This window comes from Doryrhamphus excisus, chromosome 18, assembly GCF_030265055.1.
Source record: "Doryrhamphus excisus isolate RoL2022-K1 chromosome 18, RoL_Dexc_1.0, whole genome shotgun sequence".
Classification (NCBI taxonomy): Eukaryota; Metazoa; Chordata; class Actinopteri; order Syngnathiformes; family Syngnathidae; genus Doryrhamphus; species Doryrhamphus excisus.
In genome coordinates this window covers 6656813-6666081 of record NC_080483.1, presented here as the reverse complement: position 1 = coordinate 6666081, position 9269 = coordinate 6656813, and the positions used below count along the sequence as shown (strand labels likewise).

The following is a 9269-nucleotide window of genomic DNA, read 5'->3' as shown; positions in this document are numbered from 1 at the left end:
TATGCTGGAGCCTACCCCATCTGTCTTTATGCGAGAGGTGGGCTACACCCTGCTCTAGTCCACCATGAGCCAGACTGTTATACTGAGTAATGACATCATACAATTTCCAATGGTGCGACTTCCGTAGTAAAAATGTTTTTTTCTGTAAATGTAGTGGCCGTGGCTTTTACCACGGAATTTACGGTACGTGTAGGTGTCTCTAAGCAAAAAAGATACAATTGCAGGCCTTTGATGTAACAAGAAAAAAAGTTTAAAATTCTTAAATGAGCTTACAGTAAATATTACAAGTCACAAAAGACACGTGGAGTCCCTCCCCTTTCACTATGCAGCCAAGATGGCGACTCTTGATGGTGGGAGGGTATTCATTCCAGCACATTTAACATTTTCAGTGTACGCCTTGAGTGTTTTGTTGACATCAGGGTACTGACAGTGTACTGCATTTTGATGTACTCCTCAGAATGAACCCACTTATTCAGTTCCAAGTGCAAATACACCAGTGTGCAATTGAAAAACAGACTTTGTCATCTGGTTGTTCCACATTCAACAACAACAAGCTGGTAGGAGTTAGTACAATACTTTTGATGCAGTACTTAGGTTACTTTGAGTAAAGTTATTTCCCTGGAAGGCATCTTTACTTTTACTCAAGCACGGCTGCTTTTCTGCAGCACTCCTTCTCCGCTCGGACACACTTCTCCTCTTCATCAAGTCTGTTGTGTTGTCCATGAAATCTACTGTATGCTCTCTCCCTCTCCTGGAGGCACTTGAGCTCCTGGCAGGTTTGCTGTTTGCAGCTTGGACGGGATTTCGGATGTTGCCCAACGCTTGCATCCTCCTCATGTGTCCGTTTGTCCTCACAGAGCTGCTGAAGTTCGGAGGTTGGAACACTGATGTTTCTTTTGCTTGTACACGACTCTCGCTGTAACTCCTTTTGGGGAGAGAGGCTTTGCCTTGATGCCCCCGCAGGAGGCCAGGTCTGGATGGACAATTTTGAGAGCGGCAGCACAAAAGCCCACAGGAAGTGTGGCGCACCTGGCAGGAGAGCATGGTGGAATGAGCCAAAGAAGACAAGAAGGTAAGAGGGAAGGCACGCTGACATTGAAGGATGCACTTTGGAGAGCTGAGCCTCGATGAAGCATTTTTAGGTGGCCTATGGCACCCTGATGTTGCAGACGAAGCAGGTGAATTCCCACGTTCCTCCAGAATGGTCTGAATCTGTCGCCATTCCAATTCCATCAGCCTCTCCAAGTACTTCTCCAGTGGCCCAACAGGCCTGCATCGCAGAGCCCCTCGGTTCTCCGAGCTGTAGAACACAGACAGCTGACCCACACTCCAAGAGTTAAATGGTGGAGGAAGAAAGTCGGGGAAGTTGTACCCCGTAGGACTACGTCTGAGAGCATGAGAGGAACACTCCTCTGGTTGGATAACCTCTGGTCGCAGCTCAAGCTGTGGAGGAAGTCCACCTGAAGGCAACACAGAAGTCCTCTCAGTGTCAGACAAGTCTGAGTCACTGTCAGCGTCTTCACTGACTCTTTGTATGTTTGTTGTGTGATCATCTGGCACAACAGGATGGAGAACATCTACTGTGTCTCTGCTCCTTCTGCTGGCCCACTGTTTCCGTTGAGGAACTTGCTGAGGTACCTTCTGGATCACAGCCTTCACGCTGTCCCCCAAGGAAATGGGCAGTGGCTCATATTTGGAGTTTTCCTGAGTACTACAAGAAAAAGTATATTTAGACTATGTCCACACAAACATGATTATAAAAAAAAAACACATTTTCACCACTCTGTATCCCACATCATCAATAATAACAAACAATGTACCAAATCTTCTTCTCTGTCTTAGCTGGATCCTAAAAAAGCAGTTGCCAAACAGTTGCACGACTTCCTATAAAAAAAGCACTCTAAGGTAATGATATTAATAGTCATAATTATGAGATAAGAAAGTCATAATTCTGAACTAAAAGGTCAAAATTACGAGATAAAAAGTTATGACATATGTGTCACTTGTCTCCTGACTATACAAACTGGACGTTTGAGATTTAGCCTGCTCACTGGGTCTCTTTATTTATCACTGACAGGCACTAAGGACAGATGAACTCTGGTCCGTCACTTTTTAGACATCCGTGTCAAACCTAAACAACAATAACAATTCCTATTTGACAGTATAAAAAGTAAAAAATGATGAGATACAAATGCGGCATGTGCCAGATTGTTCACTAGGTCACATGGCGCACATGCGCACTTTGTATCTCATTATTTCGACCTTTTATGTCATTATTATGACAATTTGGGATTCGATTTTACCTGTGTTGAGAATTAGAGGTGAACACATTGGTCTGCTTGTGCTTTTTTCGTCTTTGCCGAGTTTTCTGGAATACGAAGAAAAAAATAGTAACATAAAAAACATGACTTGCTAGCAGTAAGACTTGCGGTGTGTTGTCATTTTAATAAAACTCCTTGATAATTAATTTGTACTCGAAACGCACCTTATCTTTTTCACCTGTGTTTTGTTGTTCAGACAAGATGTACCGCGTCTGCTTCTCATGTGTGAACATTCTGTTGCTGCAAAACAACACCATGTCAAAAAAAACACCCTCGTTCAAAAGCAGATTATGACTCTATCGTTACGTTTCAATGTAGACAGTTATTAGACACATTTAAGGCAGATATTGTATATAGAAAAACAATAACGACCGCCTTGTCGCCGGTGAAATTACAAAGGAGTAAAAAAAATCATATCGTTGTCATCATCGTGTGAAACGACAGACATATTTATCATACCTGAATACCATCATACCTTTAAAGTCTTCCGATGGATGGAGACATTTCCCGTGCTAGCATCCCCAGCACAACCGTACAGTGCACGTAGTGTTGGGCGGGGCCATGTAAATATTGATATCAATTGGAGCATATAGCATCGGATCGATACGAGCGTGATGAGATGAATGTTTTTCCACTTCTCTTCTGTTTATTTTTACATTGATCTAGTCTTTTTTGCTTTTATTTACATGCTTTGCACTGTTCACTTTATTTTACTTCGACAGTTATATGTCAAAAAAAGTCATACTTGTATTATGAATTGTAACACATTGTAATGTGAATTCGATATAATCGATGGTTTGGTTTGTCTTTGTTTTCGCCTCATTTCCTGTTCATGCTCTTAATTTGGTATTATCATTTCCAGTCTGGCACTGTCGGCGGCAACTTTGACTTTTGGTTGTGCACTATTTACTACTTGAGCTCGAGGATTTCTGCCGATTATAGCGATTTCCTTTCCGATCCGGTGAAATATGTTGTTTTTACAAAAGTCATAATATTGTAAGAACAAAAAAATATATATATTTCAAGAATTAGGTTGGTTTTAAGTTATAATATTATGGTAATAAAGTTATATCAGGAAAAGAAAATGTACAAAGATTAAGAAGAAATTCTAAACTATTTTGAAAATTTTACAAATAAACAGCAAAAATTGGGGGAAAACAGGTTGATGTTAATAATGAATACAAGGAGGCTTTTTGACCAATATCATGCAGCTGAAATGCAATTTTTTTCATATTCAGCCCATAAGAGAGCGCCATATAGTTACATGGTTCAGACTGCGGTTTGTGTTCCGATTCAAGATGGCTGCATAAACAATTATAACCGAGGTTTATAAGTTCACCAAAGAGGCTAGAAGAGGCTGCTCAGAGTTTAATTCCAGAAATTCTTTACAAATTGGGTAAAATGGATGCTTATCAGCTTAGACAAGAAATAGAGGCAAATCATCAATCCATTCATTTTCTATACCACTTATCCTCATTAGGGTCACAGGGGTATGTAGGAGCGTATGCCAGCTGACTGTGGGTGAGAGGCGGGGTACACCCTGGACTGGTCGCCAGCCAATCACATATAGGCAAACCACCATTCACACTCACATTCATACCTATGGACAATTTACAGTCGCCAATTAACCTAGCATGTTTTTGGAATGTGGGAGGAAACTGGAGTTGTCCAAATTGTCCATAGGTATGATTGTGAGTATGAATGGTTGTTTGTCTATATGTGCCCTGTGATTGGCTGGCGACCAGTCCAGGGTGTACCCCACCTCTCGCCCAAAGACAGCTGGGATAGGCTCCAGCACCCCACACGTAGAAAATGAATGAATGCATTTCCTTCCAGTATTCTCACATTAAGTGAAAACCTAAATATAGGGAGACTCCTGCATTAAAGGAGACCACACATGAAGTAGAAGGTGTTAGTTATGAGGAACATTCATACTTATCACTGGAAGCATTGTTAGAATTAAACCAATTGTGCACTTATGGTAGTTTTTTTTCAAAATAGTATTGCAAATCTTGTTGGGTGGTGAAGGTTTTTTAATATAATAATTTGAAATGTTGAATTAAAGGCACATTACAAATCTTAAGTAGGCATGGTTTGCCCATGTCTGGTCTAGACGTGTAGCGAGGTTTCAAAATATCACCAGGCTCTTATCAGGCAGGCCCTTTTTTCCATTCTGGAAGATGATTAATGCATTTATTTATTCACAGTAGCAAAGAATGCATCACAAAGTCCAAATCAATGCAGACTGATTGCTGAGGTCAGACACACAGAAGAGACATCATGATATCTATCCAGTCCAGCAGTTCCAGAAACAGTACCGTCCAATGGCGGCAGGGGCGATTCAAGTAAAACGTGATTAGCTCAGCAGAATCAGAAGGTTCAAGGTAGTGTGCATCCGTTACAGATTTCAAGACACTTGTGACCTAATGTAAGCCATATTTCGATGCAGCACGTTTTCACAGGTATCCCCTGACTAACGCCATCATCACAGCACATTAGGACAGTCCCATGACAACAAGGCATATGGTATGATTGGCACTACATGTTCAAGGAAAACTGCACTTTTTGTGTACCCATCCTGATGTGAAACATGAACACATATTACTAATGAGAGAAAACGAGTTACAATGAGCTAGCTAACAATGTACGTCATTGGGACTTACTTTACTTATTTTTATTTTTTACAAAAACTGACCTGTATATTAACCACGCTACAGCGATATTGTTATTGTAGCAGCTACCACAAAGTACTACTGTATATTTCTGGCAGACCAACACAACGCCTCGCCACTGTGTTGTTAGCTGTGAAAAGTTACCGCTAGGTTGTAAATAATGCCTCACAAGTGTATTGTTGACGGTTGTGGCAATAACGCCAAAAGTTACCAATAACGCCAAAGTTACCAAGAAACAAAACAACGGGACAGACTGAAGCAGTGGATACCGGCTCTCAACTTACACCCGACAACATCGCTACAAAGATTTGTTCTGAGCATTTTTTTTACCTGAACAGGTCTCATGCTGGAAGATACAGCTATTCCGTCAGTTGGCATCATATACAGCAAGATACTGTAAGTATTACATGTTATCATCAATGTACCTTTTAATGCATGATCAAACCATACAATGTTGTTAGAGTTGTTTTTTTTACAGGGCTTTAAAGATATCATTTTCTCTTATTTGAATGCACAGAAAATGGAAAGAAATGTGTGTTCATGTTTTGGGGGGAATTTCATATAAAAGTATAGTTTTCCTTTAAGAACAAAGCACCAGTCTTGAGGCAGAACAGAATCAGTATTCGATGGTCACAGCCTTGGTCCTCAGGTATTCGTTGAGGGCCTCTTGACCTGGTGGAGTATTAAGTATGTGTTGTATCAAGAACAGTGGCTGATGGTATTTGTGGATTTACGTACATACAGGTGGTCCTCGGAATATGAACAAGTTTCGTTCTGTGTGTGGTGTAATTCCAGTTTTAGTGTAAGGGGGAACTTCTACCTACTGGATATGATACCAAAGTTAACTCTTAAGTCACTCACACTGTACACAGAACAGATGAAAGACATAGAAACTACAGTAATATTCCTCTGGCTTCACCTTGGCAATTCAACGACTAGATTGCCATATCTTAACAATACTGGTATTTACCTCTTTTTGGTCAGGATATTTTTCTTTTTCTATTAGGTTTTGTTGTCAACCAACAATAAAAAATGTTGTCTGTCTGCCGTTTGGTTCTCTTTTCATGTTTCTGTTGTCTCCATCCATGCTAAACAGACACCAAATAAGTAGAGAAAGCGGGTTGGGTAATACAGTAAACCTCGGATATATCGGATTCAATTGTTCCCACTGGTTTTGTCCGATATAAGCGAAATCCGTTATATGCGTATACCGGAAAATGTCCGTTTTACGCATATATCGGATTTATATCCGGTATATGCGTAAATCGGATTTTATCCGTTATAAAAAGGCACTTCCTTGACTATGTTTCCAATGTACCTGGACGCGCAGGCAATGCTGCAAACGCTGCAAATGACGTCATATAGCGGCCTGTCACGATTCGGCGAATTGGAGCGCCACGATGCGGCCATCCGATATATGCGAGGGAAATTTAATGGAAATGCATTGGAACGGGACTGGAGATTTTGTCCGAAATAGGCGAAATCCGTTATAAAAAATCCGATATATGCAATGAATTTTTATTGGAAATGCATTACAGAAAAATTGGTTCTTTTTTATCTGTTCATTGTGAGCGAATTTCCGATATATCCGAGTCCGATATATCCAAGGTTTACTGTACCAAGTATTCAGCGGGGGAGGGATGGTTACATTACCGGATGATTAAACATGCTACTGTTTTGCTAGCAAATTATATAAATAAAGAATAGCAACATAATATTAATGCAAGATAATATATATTTTTATTAAATCGGAATTATGTGATTATATTCAAGCGGTTACATTGGCTGGATCTGATGATTGCGGGGGTCGTGACCCTCGTGACCCCCCCATCCCCTGTGCATATTAATACGCTTGGAATCAAAGGATTAGATTTGAATTGGGTCAAAAGCTACGGAGCTAACAGGAAGCAATATGTAAAGCGAGGAGAATAAACATCTGGAAGTTTAAATATTACATATAGGGTGCCCAGGGGTCAGTATTGGGACCAAAACCGTTCAACTTGTATATTAATGACAATTGTAAAGCAACAAAAAACTTAAAGTCAGTACTATGTGCAGATGATACTACTTCTTTACAAGAGGGGAGATATGATCTAAGAGAAAAATTTAACTTAAAAACACTTATATGCGAGAACAATGCTAAAAAAAACCCACAGCATTTCAGTATGTGGAATCAAATTACGGAACAGATGTAAAGATATCAAACAATACACTAAAATGGGCAAATTCAAGAAACAATACAAGCAGTTGATGTTTGCAAATACAATGATGAAGAGTCCTGACCTTGTTCCGTTATGTCTATTTCTCCTTTTTTGTATTGGACTGACTATTATATAGATGATTATTATTTATTATGATAACAATAGAAACGGGGTGGCACGGCGGTCGAGTGGTTAGCGCGCAGACCTCACAGCTAGGAGACCAGGGTTCAATTCCACCCTCGGCCATCTCTGTGTGGAGTTTGCATGTTCTCCCCGTGCATGTGTGGGTTTTCTCCGGGTACTCCGGTTTCCTCCCACATTCCAAAAACATGCTAGGTTAATTGGCGACTCCAAATTGTCCACAGGCATGAATGTGAGTGTGAATGGTTGTTTGTCTATATGTGCCCTGTTATTGGCTGGCCACCAGTCCAGGGTGTACCCCGCCTCTCGCCCGAAGACAGCTGGGATAGGCTCCAGCACCCCCGCGACCCTCATGAGGATAAGCGGTAGAAAATGAATGAATGAATGAACAATAGAAACTGAGTTTCTGTTGGGGGGGAGTAAATAAGCTCTGCTTCTTCCTACTCCTTTTGGACATGTGAAAAGGCTAATTGTACTATGTGATGTATTTCTTTCTAATTTATCTGCATGTTCAAATACAATTTAACTTTTACCATTCTTAAAATATTGTCCCAGACAGGTCTGGCCCCCTCTGGAATTAATCAGTGGTGATGGCTTTCCTTTTCTTTGGCGCACTGGTGCTTAAGCGACATAATGAAGCATATTCTTCCACAGGCGTGCTACGATGACTCTGCAGCGAGTCTCGGTTTTTAATTCATGGGAGCACGTTCATAACCATGAAACATCCTAACACAGAACACTGTCAGCTGAGGACCACCTGTACGATAATGTTGACGTCTCTTAGCTTACCCAGGTCTTTTCCAAAGCCAGACTGTTTGAAGCCTCCAAAGGGTGAAGCCACATCCGTCTTGTTGTAGGTGTTGACAAAGACTGTCCCGGCGTTGAGTTTTTCACTGACATACAGCGCTTTGCTGATGTCTCTTGTGAAAACACCTGAAGCGAGGCCATACTCTGTGGCGTTGGCTCTTCGCAGGACATCGTCCACGTCTCTGAACCAGTAAAACAAACAGGACAAGGCAGAAAGTATGACGACAATGGCAGCGATGTCTTGCTGTGAAGTTATCGATGATTTCAGTTTACCCGCTCTTAAACTTGGACAGAATCATGACGGGGCCAAACGACTCCTCTCGTGCGATATACATGTGGTCTTGCACATCCGTGAACACGGTGGGCTCAAAGAAGAACCCTGTCAACAACGACATGGTAAATATCCATCCGCACGACGTGTTCATCTGGAGACAAGCAATGCTAAAAAGCAGACATGGCTCCTTACCTGGTCGCTGTACCTGTTTGCCACCACACACCAGGGTGGCTCCCTCCTTGATACCAGTCTGACAATATTCCACCAGTTTGTCTAAGTGGGCTTTATGGTTCTGAGGGCCGTGATCTGTGGAGCGGTCCAGTGGATCACCAATCTTCATCTTCTTCATTTCTTCAACCTGACAAACAAGCATTGAGAGAGGAAGGAAAAAGATGAAATAAAGGTTACAAATTAATGTGTATGGCTGGGTTGGTATTTTGGGTTAAAAAAAAAACATATCCCTAACTAGAAGTCATGTAAAATCAAAGCGAAAATACCGCAAATCGTTCAAATCGGGATTTGGGAAAAAGTTATTACTAAGAAAGAAAAAGTTAAAAGAATAACCAAAAACTACACAGAAGGTTTGCAGCTGAACCATCTCTCATGTACACGATCCAGTTTGCAGTGAGCAACAAAAGCAAAATGTATACTCAAACCAAAGTTTAAATATGGTTGGAACTCAAAAATACACATGAAATACTAAAACTATATGACATGTGGCAAAACTACAGAATATGGATTTCCTCATACCGCTTCATCTAAATGTTCCAACTGTATTAGTGCCCAATAATAATAATAGTAATAATAATAATAGTCGTTTGTGTGGAATCACCTTAGGACTTTGGACTCTATT

General features: G+C 40.9%; 2 protein-coding genes across 5 annotated transcripts in view; both read right to left on the bottom strand.

Annotated features, from left to right (window-relative positions):
* Positions 1–273: 273 nt before the first annotated feature.
* LOC131106267 (protein FAM217B-like) lies at positions 274–2960 on the bottom strand. 3 transcript variants are annotated; one of them, XM_058055174.1, is made up of 4 exons: positions 2781–2960; positions 2486–2561; positions 2304–2368; positions 274–1711 (listed from the first exon to the last, which is right to left on the bottom strand). In XM_058055174.1, exons 1-4 carry the CDS (start codon positions 2792–2794, stop codon positions 565–567), a joined length of 1302 nt encoding a protein of 433 aa, XP_057911157.1. In that variant the 5' UTR covers positions 2795–2960; the 3' UTR covers positions 274–564. The 3 variants fall into 3 exon arrangements, with proteins under 3 accessions (XP_057911157.1, XP_057911158.1, XP_057911159.1); XM_058055175.1 differs by having other exon boundaries at positions 2797–2960; XM_058055176.1 differs by having other exon boundaries at positions 2500–2561; positions 2797–2960.
* A 1540-nt stretch (positions 2961–4500) lies between these two features.
* Positions 4501–9269, bottom strand: part of aldh1l1 (aldehyde dehydrogenase 1 family, member L1) — a 28135-nt gene continuing 23366 nt past the window's right edge. For both annotated transcript variants that reach the window (XM_058054641.1, XM_058054640.1), the window contains exons 20-23: positions 8609–8774; positions 8416–8521; positions 8125–8324; positions 4501–5665 (exon numbers count right to left, since the gene is read on the bottom strand). In XM_058054641.1, coding sequence (XP_057910624.1) covers positions 5610–5665; positions 8125–8324; positions 8416–8521; positions 8609–8774 — 528 coding nt within the window. In that variant the 3' untranslated portion in view covers positions 4501–5609. The remainder of the gene's footprint in view (positions 5666–8124; positions 8325–8415; positions 8522–8608; positions 8775–9269) is intronic.